This window comes from Zootoca vivipara, chromosome 5, assembly GCF_965207765.1.
Source record: "Zootoca vivipara chromosome 5, rZooViv2.hap1.1, whole genome shotgun sequence".
NCBI classification, from domain to species: domain Eukaryota; kingdom Metazoa; phylum Chordata; class Lepidosauria; order Squamata; family Lacertidae; genus Zootoca; species Zootoca vivipara.
Genome location: NC_142588.1, coordinates 6,361,532 through 6,378,956, shown reverse-complemented (window position 1 = coordinate 6,378,956; position 17,425 = coordinate 6,361,532). Strand labels below are relative to the sequence as shown.

Here is a 17,425-nt window from a genome sequence, read left to right as displayed (position 1 = left end):
GTTGTGTGTCTGTAGACACACAAGGCAAACGCTTTGCTGGAGCTATGCAGCTCCTGTGAATGCTTCGATGCTGAGGAATCTACGCTTGGAAGAAGCCTGCCTTGGAAAAGTGGTGGCAAATAAATGTAATACAGGAAACAGAAATCTGTCTGGTACAGTCATTTTTATTTTTATTTAAAAAAAAACATTTTCATGCATTGCTGCCTTCTGACTCTTGCCTCAAAATTTTATTGAACGGCGTGGTAAATAATGGTCAAACTTTAGGACCTTCACATGGAGTTGCCATCCTATGGTGATGACTTTGGACGGTCTCCGTGTGAGGACTATAACATCTGAAGGGACTTGTCCCTTAGATAACTGCATAAGTCTTCACCTGACTTGCAATATCTGGACTATATACCGTTCTTCAAACTTTCACATCTGTTGATTTCTGCTTTGCCAGGCTTCACTTTCAGCTTGTAACTAATAGCGTTTGCGCCTTTATGAAAAAATTGTGCCTGTATGGGGGGAAAAAAAGGAATTTGAGAAGGAGCATCTGTGAAGGTCACATTTTGAGAGCTTGCACGACTTTTTCTAGGTTCCGATCACAGAAAAGCTTCATTCTCTGTCAAGACAAAATGGTTTCAGGCGGAAGCTTCTTCGGTTCAATCTATGGGCAAGTCCGAACTCAAACTAGCTTAAGATTGTCAAGGGACATATTTCAAATGTACAGGTGGTGATCTCTGGTGGTTAGAAATGGTTTGTGCTCAGAGCACATCTGGTTTTATGCCAGCGCATAATTAGAGGTTGATTTGAAGCAATTAGTGGTGACAAACACACACCCCTAATGTCTTTTCAGCAGTGGTGAAACTGTGGGTGGAGTTTGGAATGCCAAGATGGTAAAATATTTGCCTGTGGTGTGGGATACCACCATAGCATCAGGTGTGACCTCCGGAGACTTCCATCGAGGCAAGAACTCCTGATGCCGTTTGTGAAGCCCAGCCAGCCAGTGCTTTGTGAAGGGCAGAAGGTGCTCAGAGGCAGAATAAGCCACATTTTGTCATCACACACACACACACACACACACACACGTTTTAAAAAAGCATTTCAATATTGTGCATATTACATAGCCAAATCACCTACATCTCAGCTCTCTGAAGAGAAGTATCAGCTGTTGTGGCTTCAGCTGCCATCATCTCAACTTCCCATCATATCAACTTCCCAGAATGCCTCTCTGCAGCTTCTGCTCTTTCTAGTGGCAGACAGCCTTCTGTTTGAATCATAGAATCATAGAGTTGGTAGAGACCACAAGGGCCATCCAGTCCAACCCCCTGTCAAGCAGGAAACACCATCAAAGCATTCTTGACATATGCCTGTCAAGCCTCTGCTTAAAGACCTCCAAAGAGGGAGACTCCACCACACTTCTTGGCAGCAAATTCCACTGTCGAACAGCTCTTACTGTCAGGAAGTTCTTCCTAATATTTAGGTGGAATCTTCTTTCTTGAAGTTTGAATCCATTGCTCTGTGTCCGCTTCTCTGGAGCAGCAGAAAATAACCTTTCTCCCTCCTCTATATGACATCCTTTTATATATTTGAACATGGCTATCATATCACCCGTTAACCTTCTCTTCTCCAGGCTAAACATACCCAGCTCCCTAAGCCGTTCCTCATAAGGCATTGTTTCCAGGCCTTTGACCATTTTGGTTGCCCTCCTCTGGACACGTTCCAGCTTGTCAGTATCCTTCTTGAACTGTGGTGCCCAGAACTGGACACAGTACTCTAGGTGAGGTCTGACCAGAGCAGAATACAGTGGTACTATTACTTCCCTTGATCTAGATGCTATACTCCTATTGATGCAGCCCAGAATTGTTTGTTGCCACAGCACAGCTGGTGCTGCCCTCTCTCCAGCATCATACCAGCCCTGACCCATCCAAATGGATGGACAGTAGTTTATGGACAGGTGAGAGAAAAGACATCTCCACAAACCCATAGTTAAGGATTCTAGTCTTGCGGCTCAATGGGGTGCCTTCCATGGCTCTACGTTTCAGTGTATTTGAAGAAGTGTGCATGCACGCGAAAGCTTATACCCAGAAGAAACTTAGTTGGTCTCTTAAGGTGCTACTGGACAATTTTTAAAATATATTTCAACTGCATCAGACCAACATGGCTACCTACCTGAATCTAGAACCATAGTTAAGGAGTTTGATCTCCCAAGGGGATGTGGCTTGTAAAGGGGTTATACGTTTTTTTGGAAGATACGTCTGTCCGTGGGTATGCACTAAAATGAAACTTCCAGCTTCAGAGACCTTACCCCTCTGAATTTGCTGCTGGGAAGCAGACAGGAAGGGGAGGGTTTTGCTTTCACATACTGCTTGGGGACTTCCAGGTGGCATCTGTTGGAAGCTAAATACTGGACTAGATGTAGCTTGGGTTCATCTGCAGGGCTGCTCTTGTGTTCCTCTGCCCCTTCTCCTTCCTGCGGTTCATCATAGTTGATGGTCATAGTACTAGGCAAGCTTCCCTGTTCTCCTCTGAGGTCAACATTTGGCATTTTGGATGCACACTAAAGCCCACCAGGGACTGGGAGGAGACTCCCGCATTTGCCCCTGACATTTGGAAGGCTATGAACTCAGAGTCTGCTGAAAGGCAGCCTTGTTCACTTGCGTTCTGGCCACCTTCTTCTGCACCACCCAAAGACATCAGAAAGGGTCATTCAGTCTCTTCTGGGTGGACAGAATTGGTTTCAGCAGCTGGCACTTAGCAACTGGAAAGTCAGCAGTTCCTTGGGTGGAGAAGAAAGATATTCCACATTTCATTCCTTTGCTCTGGACGAACTGTGCGACTGTCAAGAGATGGCTGTTGAAAGGATCGGCCTTGCCAACTATAACAGCACAATTGTTCCCAGCAGTTACATTTTCCTGATCCTGGTCCAAAGACCTCTGCTACAGTCCGTATTCACCAGTGGCAGCCTCTATTTTCTGGTATCTGCTTTGGAGAAATGTTCCGGGGGTCCACACATGCACACGACTGGTCTTCAAGTTTCATCTCTGCCTCGCAAGTCTCCAGAAGTTAAATGTGTAGTTCAAGGAGTGGTTGCCCCTAATCCCTGGCAATACTGCCTGGGGCTGCTGAAAGTGGGAGCCCAGCAATATCTAAAGGGGTGCAGGTTGCCCAACCCAGGACGCACAATGCCAATAAACTGCTTCCCTTCCATACTTTCACCCAGTTGCTCCAGCAGGTAATGAATGTTGCTGAAGATGCTGGGTTTGCATCCATTTTGTAATATGTGCTACCAGACAACATGTCTCCTAATAACTGTTTCTTGGAATCCCGAGTGGTTTGGGTCTGGCTAGCTCGAGTCCTAGCTCAATCTGGTTGGCCACTATGAGAACAGGATGCTGGATGAGAAAGGCCATTGGCTTGATCCAGAAGGTCCTTCTTACTGTAGGGATGTGGATACCAGTAGATGCTAGGAGAGGACATATTTAAGGTCCGGCGCCGAGGGCCTTCTGGCGGTTCCCTCACTGCGAGAAGCAAAGCTACAGGGAACCAGGCAGAGGGCCTTTTCGGTAGTGGCACCCACCCTGTGGAACGCCCTCGCATCAGAGGTCAGAGAGATAAACAACTACCTGACATTTAGAAAATACCTAAAGGCAGCCTTGTTTAGGGAAGTTTTTAATCTGTGATATTTGATGTATTTTAATGTTGGAAGCCGCCCAGAGTGGCAGGGGAAGCCCAGCCAGATGGGCGGGGTATAAATAATAAATTATTATTATTATTATTATTATTATTATTATTATTATTATTTGATATTATCCTTCCTTCCTCATGTTTGTGAGTTCAGCAGAGTCCATCCCTTTTCATTCAAGTAATCCAGAATGCTTTCAGGCAGACTAGATTCTCCTGGTATCCACCCCCCCCTCCCCAAAGACAATAATCACACAAACAGTCCTGTAAAGGGTAAAAATAACATTTACTCACCCAGAATACTTGTTGAAGAGTAACAGATACAGTAGCTTTCTTCAGGCAGGCTTAAAATGATAATTCAGTTATCTGAATTCAGTTATAAAGACATACTTAGGTCCATGGTGTCTGAGCATTGGAGCTCAGACATGCATATGTCCTTCACATTTCTGTCTTGGTGATGAGATGAAGAGGAAGAGAAGGAAGAGAGAGGATGTACCCAGGCAGGTAAGAGCTATGCCCTTCAGCTGTCAGGGCACAGTGGGAGTGTCTCTCACAGAGTCCTCTCTAGAAAACTTACAGGAAAACTCTGTGAGCTTCAGCTCCCATCATGTGCTCATGTGCCTTTCTAGCAAAGCATCAATTGTAGGTTTGACTGCATTGTAAACACCCCACACTTATGTTCATAGATTAATAGAATTTTAGAGTGGAAAGGTGTCCCTAGGGGTCATCTAGTCCAACCCTCTTCAATGCAGGAATCTCAATTTTATCAATTACTGTTATGATTATATCCATTGTAACATTAATTACTATATTAAGTGTTCTAAATGGTGGTGGTTATTATTATTATTTCCTTTAAGGAGACTGAAGAGTTTTCAGGTAGCAATGTGCAATGGTGGGGAGGGACATTTCAGATTGTGAATTTTGTTTTGGGGTTAGTTAAATGTTAAAAAAAATATACAGATCTGTCCCGTTTTCCCTTCCCTGAATCAAGAAGCGAGAAGCATGTGTCTGTTTACAGAAGATTCTATTTTGACATAATAGCCCCACTTTTCATACTTGAGTGTGTTTACATTGCAGGGTCAATTCCAAAACTTTACCAAGTTCAAAGGGAGGGGAACAGCCATGCTGTTTTGCTGGTAACCTCAGCTGAATGAATAAGCTAGTACTCTGGAAAATAAAAATAAAATGGTCTCTCTCCATAGAAATCGCCATGAAACAAAAATATGATCAGGGTGGGCTATGGGTGGAACCCATGTGTAATTATTATGCTTCCAACTAGGAAGTTCAAAACCAGTCTGTAGTGGTGTGTACTATATTCCTCAGTCTGTATTTATGTCGATTCTGCTGGTGGTCTCTTGGGAGGCATTGCCTAAGCCATATTGGCTACCCTATAACATAACTGAACGTTGGGCTTCAGCTTAGGAGTCTCACACTTCAGTTCTAAAACTAATATGAAAATCCATTTCATTTATTATTTTGAAGTATAGCTGTATACTTGTATATCTTAAAGAGCGTCTCCACCCCCATCGCTCAGCCTGGACACTGAGGTCCAGTTCCAAGGACCTTCTGGTGGTTCCCTCACCGTGAGAAGTGAAGCTACAGGGAACCAGGCAGAGGGCCTTCTTGGTAGTGGCACCCAGCCTGTGGAATGCCCTCCCATCTGATGTCAAGGAAATAAGCAACTATCTTACTTTTAAAAGACATCTGAAAGCTGTTAATTGGGAAGCTTTTAATGTTTTATTATGTTTTTAGATGTGTTGGAAGCAGCCCAGAGTGGCTGGGGCAACCCAGTCAGAGGGCCAAGGTATAAATAATAAAATTGTTGTTGTTGTTTAGAATTAGAGTTTGGGTTCAAATCCTGGCTCTCAATGACCTTTCGTTATGGGCTACTTTGGATGTTTTTCCTGTTGGAGAATGGTTGGGCCCCATGGGTCACTGAAAGTGTTCTCCTCTCAATGTATGGGTGTAACATGTATATAAGCTAATATATTAAAAAGCCCAACCCATGTAGATCGAAAGCACAAATAGATTCAGTTGCACAATTTCGACCGTTGTGAATTTCAATTGATGCCCATCTGCTCTGTGTGGGCAGAGGGAGAAGGTACGTACTTGTGCCCATCCCAAATAACTGGTAAGAACGTTGTCCAAGCCAGCCCAGGCCTCCTAGTTCATCTTAGTTCTCCCCCAATGAAATGGATAGTTGTTGAATTTCAAAGATGAGGTGACTGTAAATGTTATCTGACAGATACTAGCTGCCGCTGATGAAATTTATTCCGTTTCCCGATCCTATCAGAGATAGTTTTCTGACCTATCAAGCACTGAATCCCTGCTTGTACTTAGAGAAGTGGCATGCTGCCATAGAATTACCTAAGTGCCTCCAGGCAACTCTTGCTGTCAGCTGGGTATTAAAAAACGGACACAAATAACTGGGAAGATTTGGTCCAGTTCCTGGCTTCATATCCAGCATGCATAATGCTCTCTGAGCAGCGCCAGATCTTAAGTGCTGAAGTTCGTCCAAAGCCCTAACAAAGTTTAAGTTGGAGCTCTCTGCCAAATGGCATATTTGGTATTGGAAGAATGTGCTGAGAGACAATTACCTCTTTCTCTCTGTTTAAAAGGTCTGTGTCACAGAGCGAGCCTGCAAACTTAAAAGAAGCATCTTAAACACATTATAAAATTGTCTGTTTGCTAGATAGGGGCAGCTCCTCTTTCACAGATTATGTTGTAGCTCCACCTGGCAGGAAATTTGGGAATTATCTTGTTAGTATGAAAAGATTACAGCTCAGATTCTGGAAACATGCAGCTCCACTGAGACCACAGATAAATAGTTTCAGCCTTATGGCCCATCGTTTTTGCTGTAGTGATTATTTAAAGAGATAGTACTCATCAGCCGGATGGAGAAGAAGCTCTGGTTGTGGTATGCATATTGTGGGATGTTGGAGAGCTCTCTCCTCTGTTCCCCAGAGCTGCATAGCAAAACACTCAGTTAATTTCATGCGTAAATCAAGTCCTCCTTTCGTGGTATCATGTGAGCCCAAGCATTCTATAGTGTAAAATGTACTTATATTCAGGGGAACCATGCCGTTTCCTTTTCTTATTATTTATTGCTTGTTCACTTTCTTTGTGGCATGAGGTAATGCCTTGCTACTACACTTTTGGATTGTGAATAATATTAAAAATAAAAATATGTTTACTCAGGGAACCCCACACAAAATCCCTGCTGCCCCTTTATCCCATTAGCACATGGGGCATGAGACAGTCTTTCAGCCTTGTTGAACATGTTTGAAATGGGACCATGAACATATATGACCTCATTCAGTTTTAATTTATTCTTCTGGAGCGCAAGTGACTGTTGTCAAGCCCTCTACCCAATATGGGCTTCTTGTGTTGCCGGACTGTAAGTGCTTTATCTGGCAATCCTAGAATGCATTGCTCCTTCCCCTCGATAGTCTCTGTGTATAAAATCGCGTAAGAACACAAGAAGAGCAACTGCTGGATCAGGCCCACGACCCATCTAGTCAGCATCCTGTTCTCACAGTGACCAACCTCTAGATTTTAATTTTATTCTTGATCTAAACGGAAACGTTGAATGCCCCCCTGCACATATATAACACCATTTAAAAGTGAGTAGATAATCCATCTTTGCAGGTTTAACCAGTGCTGGTTATTGATAAGATAAACCTATGTGGTGCCTGCAAAAAAAAAATGGCAATCTTCTTGGGAACGGAGATCAGAAAGCGCCATGGAAAAGTAGCTCATAGCCGCTGCCCTTCCCTTCAATGCCTTTTCCAGTTTTCATGTGTTCAGCTGTAAATTTGATTATAGCAGTGTTGCACTCGTTTTTTCTCTAAGCAGCTGCTTTTTAATATAATTTGCTACAATGCTACATTATTACGATGATGATGGTCTGTGGCCAAAAGAAATATAAGTAAATTAATTCATCGTTTTTTAATATGATGGCTACAACCCTCCCCCCTGCCCACTTTAGCATTATATTTTACTGTACATATTGTCATAATTTCTGCTAGACCGCTTCTACTGTAAACCAATTTTATGTCACTCGGGAGCCTGAATAACAAACAAGACTTATTGCAATGTGTCTGCATATGTTTTAATTTTGTTTTAATATGTTCCTCTTTTGTTGCTGCAAAGGCAACTGTCTTCTGGCACCTTAAAGACTAACAGATTTATTGCAGCAAAAGCTTTCGCAGACCGGGTTTCCACTTCCTCGGAACATTACTACTTTTCCTGAGTAGCCTCAAGGGGGCAGTGTCTATTAACTATTGGGGGGAAATACAGCTAATAAGTATGTTGAACATCTGTCTTGACCAAATGCAATCCATATACGCTTAGCTTTGAGCAATCCCCGCTGAACTCAGTGGGACTTAAGTCTAAGTAGATAGGCATGGGATTGCATTTTACATGGGTTGTGTTTGAACACTCAAATCCTAAAAAATTCTACCTTCAGTACCAAAGTATTCTTGAAGTGCTGGCAAAACTTCGGGGGGGGGGATCTGAATGGATCATTCACATTGTTCCAACACTCTGTCTCCCCCCCCCTAATCCCTTCTTTTCTATTCTGTCTATCTTTTTCTGTTTCTCCTAGACCAGGTATGTCCAACAGGTAGATCGTGATCTACCAGTAGATCACTGGATGTCTGTGGTAGATCACTGGTAGATCACTGGCTCCCCCCAAAGAAGCTCAACAACTTTGGCTCCCTTTAAAAATGCTCAACATTTTAGCCCTTCAACCCCCCAAAACAGGGCTTTCCTCCCGCCTCAGAAAAGCTCAACAACTCTGACCAGAACCCCTAAAAAATGGGTCTTCCTCCTTCCTAAAAAAATCTCAACAACTTTGACCTAAACCCTTTAAAAGGGGGGCTTTCCTCCTCCCTAAAAAAAGCTTTCAACTTTGACCTGAACCCCCCCTCCAAAGGTGGTAGATCACTGTCAGTTTTTAACTCTGTGAGTAGATCGCAGATTCTTCAAAGTTGGCCACCCCTGTCCTAGACTGTCTTTATCCTATTGTGGGTCCTGACCCAATAGCTGAAGATCCATGGCTTATACAGAGGGACTGATTTTTGCAAAGTTCCTCCCCCTGGTTGCCCAAAGGTGATTTTTTTTTTTTTACTCGCAATGGGCAACCAGGCAAACAGAAATTTCAAAGTCTACAGGGCAGGCAAAGAAGAAGAACCTCACCGCTTTTCTCTTGTTGTCTTCGTTGTGCAGTGCCCCAGCAAAACATACGACCCGTCCATCAAGTCCACCAGAGATTTTCCTGACGATGTCATTAGCTTCATAAAGCGCCACCCGGTGATGTACAAACCAGTCTACCCAGTCACTGGAGCGCCGGTGTTTTCTCAAATCAATGTGGACTATAGACTGACCCAGATTGTGGTGGATCGTGTCATGGCTGAAGATGGCCAGTATGATGTCATGTTCTTAGGGACAGGTAAGATTAAAATGCGTACCGTTGGCTCCTTTGTTTCCCGTAGAGACTTTCATCTTCCTGCAAAATGACCTTTTACGTGTATTCCACACACACACATGGAACACAGTTGCGCATATGGATCATTGTCTGGGGATTGCCTTGGGATTGCGAAAGACTTTGCCCTCCTTTCTTAACCCTGGAGCAAGAACATTTGCTCTTTGGTGGCACTGTGGGCTAAACCACTGAGCCTAGGGCTTGCTGATCAGAAGGTCGGCGGTTCGAATCCCTGTGACGCGGTGAGCTCCCGTTGCTTGGTCCCAGCTCCTGCCAACCTAGCAGTTCGAAAGCACATCACAATGCAAGTAGATAAATAGGAACCGCTCTGGCGGGAAGGTAAACGGCGTTTCCATGTGCTGCTCTGGTTTGCCAGAAGTGGCTTTGTCATGCTGGCCACATGACCTGGAAGCTATACGCCAGCTACCTCGGCCAATAATGCGAGATGAGCGTGCAACCCCAGAGTTGGTCACGACTGGACCTAATGCTCAGGGGTCCCTTTACCCTTTACCTTTATGTGCCTTAGTCAGATTGATGACCCATTCCATTGGCTGTGCACCATCTCATACAGGGCCGGATATAGGTTTGAGGAGGCCCTAAACTACTGGAGGTTATGGGGTCCTTTATATGTCCAGCTGTCCTTTGTCAACAACAATTTTTTGCTGTTTTTTGTGTTGAATATATGCTGTATGGTAATTCATGAACCTACACAACACAAAGCACTGTTGCTGTATGTAGGTTTTATTTTATTTGTTTTTTATCTTATATTTTGGAAATGTACATCCAGTTTTTTTGTTTTTCCTTTAATTTTTTTGGGGGGGCCCCAAGAGAGTGGGGCCCTATGCTGTAGCTTGTTCAGCTTATACGTAAATCCGGCACTGGTCTCATAATAAGGATGGCTGCAACTGAAAAATGCCTGAAGCAGGTTTGGAGTCGGAGATACAGTTGTTGTAAGGGGGACTCCCTACAGGTAGCCAGCCCCCATCACCCTAACATCCACCTCATCAAGTACAGAGAGCACCAGTGGTTCTGAAGCAGCCAGAGGAAAAGACTCGGAGGGGGAGAGAAATCAGAGTGAGGAACAATGGGAAAGCTCGGAGGCGGAGGGATGCAGGCAGATGCTTGGGGATACTGCAGAGCCAGGGAACCGACTGCTGAGGGAGGAAACTGAAAGGGCATCGCTCCTTCCGGCACCAGAAATGAGGTCAAGGGGGCGGCGTTTTGGGGTGCCCAGACTACTTTGCTGGCGTAGGAACAGACGTACGCCATTGCCGGATTCTGATTCGGGATGAGAGTTCGTGTTTTTAAGCTGTCTACACTGTAAATAGATAGCACAATAAACTTATTTGAAGACAAACTGGACTCAGGTGGAGTTACTCTAGAGTAGCCACAACAACCCTCTGACAGTTGTCATGCGAAAACCCTCACTGAAGATCCAGTTGTCTCACTGGAAAGGTTCTAGAGTGTCTACTGTGAGGGTAAATCAGCTCCTTCTGGTGACAGGCAGAAATGCAGTGGCGGAGGAAGCTGCTTGGGTGCCCATAGGGGCAGGGCGCACTGTGGGGCCCCCGGGGTCTGCCTGCCGCCTCCCACTCCGCTGCCCTACAACGGGGGGTGGGGGGAGGCAGCGGGCGGACCATTTGGGCAGCACAGGGGCTAAACACACCCAAGACACTGCCTCTCTCCCTGGAGAGACGTATGGTTCAGGCGCCCAGCATTTTGTCAACCCCCTCAGTGGTGACACCCGGGGCAGACCGCACCCACTGCACCCCTTCCTCTGCCCCTGCAGAAATGCCAAGGCATTTGGAAGAGGTGCCTACCTGCAGATAAGTGCAAGGTCGATCCCTACATTTGAAGCCTGTTCACGGCCCTGCTGAGTGCTTCCACATGTCTGCTTGTTGCAACGCCGCAGAGCAGCAACTCTCTGCGGTCCAAATGCTGAACCATGATTTTCTTTTCTTTAGCCATGGTTAAGGCCTGGGCACCAACCAGGATGTGAAATTGAGGCCTGAAGTGGGTTTGCAAACCATTGTTTGCATTACACATGGTTAATCCTTGTGATTGTCAGTTTCCCCCCTTTCCTAGCCCTTTCTTTGCTTGCAAAATGATAAAAACAGGTCATGTTGCTATATCCTGATATATCTTTTTCATGGGCAGGACTTTGCTCAGGAAGCTAAACCAATGTACCATTGTACCTTTGGGACCTTAATCAGGGTTAAGGCAACCAGCCATGGTTAGTGTTAATGATGGCTGAAAGCATCATGTCTGCACCAGGCCAACGTGTGAAAAAGCTATCATTATTCAGTGTTGCTCTTCATTGTAATAGGGTTTTTTTGCAGGTCATAGCACAACATGTCGTCAGTAGATGGCAGTCCAGAATTTCAGCAGACAGAAGAGTGCTGCCTGCAGAATCTAAATTGTTGAAAATTGAGCTTCCTAAGGGAAGCATGACATTGTTATTTATTTATTTTTTACAAATTCAAAACCTGCCTTTTTACAAAGTCATACTAAAAGCAGACTGCACTGTTTGCTTATTTCTGTGTATTGGATTGCATTTTTCAGTCTCTTTTTCTGTTTACCTACCATAAGTAAGATTGTGGGGAAAGTTAGTTTAGTCAAAAGAGAAGATTCTGCAGTATTTTAAACATCTTGCAATAAATGATTCAGCTCACTGAGACTTTTTCCAGCCTTGTTTTCCAGTCACTCAATTCCAGGATCTTTTGTTTGTTTAATCACTGCCATATGCATGTCCCATGTGTAGCCTTGGAGTAGAACAAAATGAGAAGGGGTTTTTCCCCCCCTTTTGGAAATAACGCAGGACAATTGATTGCAATGGCATTGGCTTTGCTGTTTGTTTGCTTAATGCTTCACAATGCAGAGCGTGTGGCTGTGGTAACTCAGTGCTCAGGGAAGATTCTTTGTGCATGCTCAGAGCTACTAAATAGTTCCAAGACATGAGATCTGGTGAGACCTGAACTAAATCAACTGCTTCTCTGTTTGTACTCAACGCTACAACACTCTTGTAGTTTAAGGTCATAGTTCACTGCCCTTATTTCAAAGCTGGAAAAATAAAACCAATGAAGAATTGTTTTCCAAAGGCTAAACCAATGACTTCATGATTCCATGAATTTGACTTGGATAAATTTATTCAAACACACACCTTGTATAGATGCTCCGTGGTGAAATTATCATGGATTCCAGATACAGTTTTTTTCTACATTGGATGTGCTACAAGAGCAGGGGTTCCCCAAACTACGGCCCCCGGGCCGGATGCGGCCCAATCGGCCTCCCAATCCGGCCCGCGGCGACCCCCACCGCCCGCTGCCGCCGCCCGCTCTTACGGCGCGCGGCGCGGCAGCGATCTTCAAAATCGGCAAAAAATCGCCGAAAATCCTTTGTGCGCATGCGTATGGGCCTCTCCCGACCCAGAAGAGGTCATTTCCGATGCACTTCCGGGTCGGGGGAGGCCCATACGCATGCGCACAAGCGATTTTCGACGATTTTTTCCCGACCGTGTGCGCATGCGCACGGGCGCGCACTCCCCCGCCCTCCGGCCCGCTGCGCGCACACTCCCCTGCCCTCCCCTGCCCTGCGTGGTAAGTCTGGGGACCCCTGTACAAGAGCTTGTGACTATTTAAGGGTGGTCAATTAAACATGATCATTGGCATGGGGCTCCTGCAGGAAATGGCAATTCCATATCAAGTTCTCTGTCTCCATCCTTGGCATTTAGGAAGATGTACATTTCTTGTTTCCTAGTCAGTGGCAGAGTCATATAGCAAAGAGAATGAGAGATTTTGTGCTTTTTTTCTGGGGGGACGCAGGGGTACACATACCCCTAAACATTTTGTGAATCTAAGTCTGGCCTAATTGAGGGGCAGTATTTCAATATGAGTAGGAAATTGAGAGTAACCCTAAACATTTTTTTAAAAAAGAAAAATGCACTGGGGATATTCATGGAGCAATGGCATCATAATGTGTGTCTGCCTAAAAAAAAAAATGAGGAGAGAGAGAATCCAGTGCAGAGGGCCTGCACTCGGTTAGGTGCCATGTCTAAAGAAGATGGAAAACTTTAATGTAAAATCCAAAAATGGCCACTGATTTTCAGCTGTGTCCCTTTCTTGCAGATGTAGGAACAGTACTGAAAGTTCTGAGTATAACCAAGGAGAAGCGAGACATGGAGGAAGTGGTCCTGGAAGAGCTGCAGGTATTCAAGGTAAGATGAGGAAGGAAAAGGCACACACCCCAAATAGCAGTTTCTAACTATGATGGAATTAGATGTTCTTCATATGCCATGATTCTTAGAAAGTCGTCTTTAGGTCCAACCTTTGGCTTTCCTGCAATGGTCTGGTGGCTTTGAAATCACCCTTGATGCCCTTACCTTACATGTCTGTGGAAAACAGTATTTTCTCCAGGTAAATCTCTCCCTGTGCACTTGGTACCTTGATTACAGAGGTGGAATACTTTTTGTTTTCAATCTCCAAATGTCGTCTTTTTGCTGCCATGGAGGCCAACTGTAAATATCACTCTGAAAATACCAAGAGTGCTCAACAGGCTGCCAAGTAATCAGGAATTTCCGAGCATGTACCAATTTGCTGCATACTTGCGAGATCACGTCAAAGGGAAAGGCGCCATATCAGATTTAATACCAAACAGGGCTATTAGCTCAGCAGATGTTCCTCCATGTTATAAATGCACTTCTTCTTCTTCTTTTTTTCATGCGGGCAAAAAAAAAATAGAAAGGGAGAAGGGACTGTAGTTTATTTACATGTTTAAGAAGCCACACCAGAATGATGTAACTGGATGTTGGGGTTTCCAAGAGCCAGCCCTTGTGACGAGTTTGCAGGTGGTGGATGCTTTCTTGCCTTCAGCCTCATCTTCAGTCATCTATATAGTTTTCCCTGAGGGAATAGTTACTCCTTTCCCTGGCCCCATTCAACACAAGGCAGCAGTCACAAGCCCTGAAGAGTGGCTGCATCAGGTCTAGCATCATGGGCAGAGTATGGGTTCTAGTGTTTGACATCTCATGCCACCCAGTTGCTTTCCATGGAAGCCCCTCATGGGCTCAGCTGGCAACCCTTCCATTGAGATTCTTGGTCAGGAGAACCTCAAGTTATGGCCCAGTTGTGAAGCTCCTTGACTGATCAGGAACATTTCACAGTCCCTCGCCCCAATCTGCTCCATGGGATTGTTGCTGGAATAGAGAACGATCCTTTGAAGGAAGACCAAGATGCAATTGAGACAAATAATGAGCAGGTGATGGAGAGATGCAAGACTCGTACCAAAAAGTCTGTCTACTCAGGCTATCCTGCCCACTTCCATTTAACAGTACATAGGGAAAATGCCTCTTTATAGTAAGTTAGGATGTAGCACATGAAATTTATCTCATTGCTGGCTCACTTATTTATTTCCATGTACAGTGGTGCCTCAACTTACGAATTTAATCCATTCCGAAGGCACCTTCATAGGTCGAAAAATTCGTAAGTCGAAAAGCGCCATTGGAAACGTGATTTCTGATAGGAATGCATTGGAAATGGAAAAATTCGTAAGTCGAAAAATCCGTATCTAAAACCGCCACGGTTTCCTTTCGGATGTCGAGACATTCGTAAGTGTGTGGCCATTTGCCCCATTCGTAAGTCGAAAAATTCGGTTGTCGAGTCGTTCGTAAGTCGAGGTGCCACTGTATTTGTTTATTTAACTTACATACTGCTTAACATTTTGAAAGGAAAAATCTAAGCAGTTTACAAGTACCATAAAATATGAAAAATGAAAACCATAAAATTGACAAATACATTAGGGGCTCACACGCGTACTGACCATAGCTGCCAAGTACCCCGTTTTCCCTGGGAAAACCCCGTTTTTACTTACCTTTTCTCGGTGGTCCCCCGTATCACTTCATCTCCCGTTTTTCTCCGTTATTTTCTCCTGCCGGAGGCCATTTTTTTTCCTTTCTGATTTGCCCTTCTATGGGCACAAAAAATGGCCACCACCGGTTTCAAAAGTTGCATCTACGCATGACCGGAAGTGCGTAGACGCGACTTCTGGTGTCAGCGGTGGCCATTTTTGGTGCCCATAGAAGGGCAAAGTGACACCGGAAGTTACATCGATGCAACTTCCGGTGTCACACGGCTGCCGGTCCCGGATTCTGCAGTCTGGGACTTGGAAGGTAAGGTACTGACTGTGTGAGGCCAAAATCAGCCCATGACCCCTGTGACTGACAGGGGTCAGCCAAGTGAATCCGGCCATTCTGAAACACTCTGTATGGATGCCCACCCTCTTTATGTGTGGACAACCTGTGAGATGGGTGCCAAAGACAGTTGAAATTTTTGGCACTCCCGGACAGGAGAAGAAAAGGATGTGGAAAGTGTGTCATTCTTTCCTGTCTTTCCAGCAGTATATTCCTGTCTGCTTTCCCTCAGCGGATCAGAAGGACCCTGAGGGCTGTGTACAGTATGAATCACGTAGTGTTCAAGGGAGCCCTGCTCATATTCTTCTCTTTGGGCACATTTGCCAGGAAGGTTGGCCTTCACCGCTGTGGTTGATCCATTGCAGCGGCTATGTTAGAGCTAGGAAGGTGTGATGCTTAGCGTGTTGGATTTAAGACGCGGAAACACAGCTCCAAATCCCCACTGAGTCTCAAAGTCTAGTGGGTGACTAACACACTTGGAAAATGGACGCACTTCCAGAAATGTTTTCTTCTTGGGGAAGACAAATGAGTTTCCATTCCTGTCACAGGTGAATTCATCCCAGGTTGAAAGTCTCAGAATATTTTGGTTTCTAGGGAAGTACTATTTCAAAGGCTTGCGTAAAATTGCAAGGGATTTTGGCTACTGGCCTCCTGCTTGGTGGAGTGACAAATATTTGATAAGCCTAGTCTTCAATCTAAGTGGAAAATGGATTTTCATTGGTGTTTTTTTTTTTCATTTCCTTTTCAGCATCCCTCACCCATCTTAACTATGGAGATGTCACCAAAGCAGGTAATTTATAATTAGCAGTTTTAGCACCTACTAATTGCTTGTATTCTAGTACATTACTGGAGATAACTATACCAGTGTTTTTCAAAGAGGGCATCTAAACATTTTCTATCCTAATATTTCCATTTCTTTCCTTTTCTTGAAGCATACAAAAAAAGTCATACCCTAGTCTGTCTTCTGTAACCACTCACATTTGATACCAGAATACTTATTTTGTTCTGAAATACATTCCTGTATCTATGAAAAGTCCATATTGATAGAGCTCATGGGGGAAAAATCCCATTTCTTTAGGTTTCTCAGGCAAAGATCTATTTTAAATACTGTACATTGGATTGTACCAAACCTTTATTCCAATTTCCCAAGTGTTTTCTTCCTTGTTAAATAAGTTTCAAATTTTCTGCCTCATTTGCAGGGCACATTCAGAATATGGGTGGGTGTAGTGTTGATCTTGTTCTATTGTTGTAAAGTAGATAAGGCTGATGGCCACACTTACTGATCTGAAAAAGCCCCATGTGACGAGTTGTCACATGCCATCTTCCCCTGGCCTTAAATTGAAGGGAGGGAAGCTGAGAAGGAGACTAGTCACCAATTGCCAGAGACTGGTATGAGCTCAGGGGTTTTGCTCTTAAGAGGAGTCTTTGTTCCTTCCCTTAACGTTCCCTAAATGCCCTCAGCCCTGTATACCTGAAGGAGCATCTCCACCCCCATCATTCAACCCGGACACTGAGGTCCAGCTCCGAGGGCCTTCTGGCAATTCCCTCCCTGAGAGAAGCGAGGTTACTGGGAACCAGGCAGAGGGCCTTCTAGGTGGTGGCGCCCACCCTGTTGTTGTTGTTGTTGTTGTTGTTGTTGTTGTTGTTGTTGTTACTTAAAAAAAACTTTCAATACATGTAGCTTTCATGCAGTGATTCCTTTCAAAGTAAAAGGCCTTCCCTTTTTTAAAAAATGACAACGAACAGCTGTCAGGCAGGCGGTAGGCATCTCTGAGCGTAGCGAAGGACGTCATGGGTGTTCACAAAGCTTGCAGACCCAGGAAGGCGGCAGAGTGAAGACCACCAGAGAAATGATTTTTAGAATGAATGAAACAACACTCACAAATGCCCCTTAGCCATCTCAAAAGTAAAGTAACCACAACAAAACCCCACATTCCCACCCATGAGAAATTTTTGCTCCAGTCTGATAATTTCCAGATGCAATTTCACTTATTAATTGAAGGGGTTTTTGTTTTGATTTTTTAAGGAAGGGGGTTTTTTTGGCACAGCTCTGGTTTTAAGCTAGTATTGTAGTCAGCTTCATAGCTCAC

The 17,425-nt window shown here is 44.6% G+C and overlaps 1 protein-coding gene across 2 annotated transcripts in view; it reads left to right on the top strand.

Moving 5' to 3' along the window:
* The window catches only part of SEMA3D (semaphorin 3D), a 165,634-nt gene that overhangs the window by 124,671 nt on the left and 23,538 nt on the right, over positions 1–17,425 (top strand). For both annotated transcript variants that reach the window (XM_035137527.3, XM_088669983.1), the window contains 3 exons: positions 8,896–9,118; positions 13,276–13,364; positions 16,084–16,125. In XM_035137527.3, the coding sequence (XP_034993418.2) occupies positions 8,896–9,118; positions 13,276–13,364; positions 16,084–16,125 (354 nt within the window). The remainder of the gene's footprint in view (positions 1–8,895; positions 9,119–13,275; positions 13,365–16,083; positions 16,126–17,425) is intronic.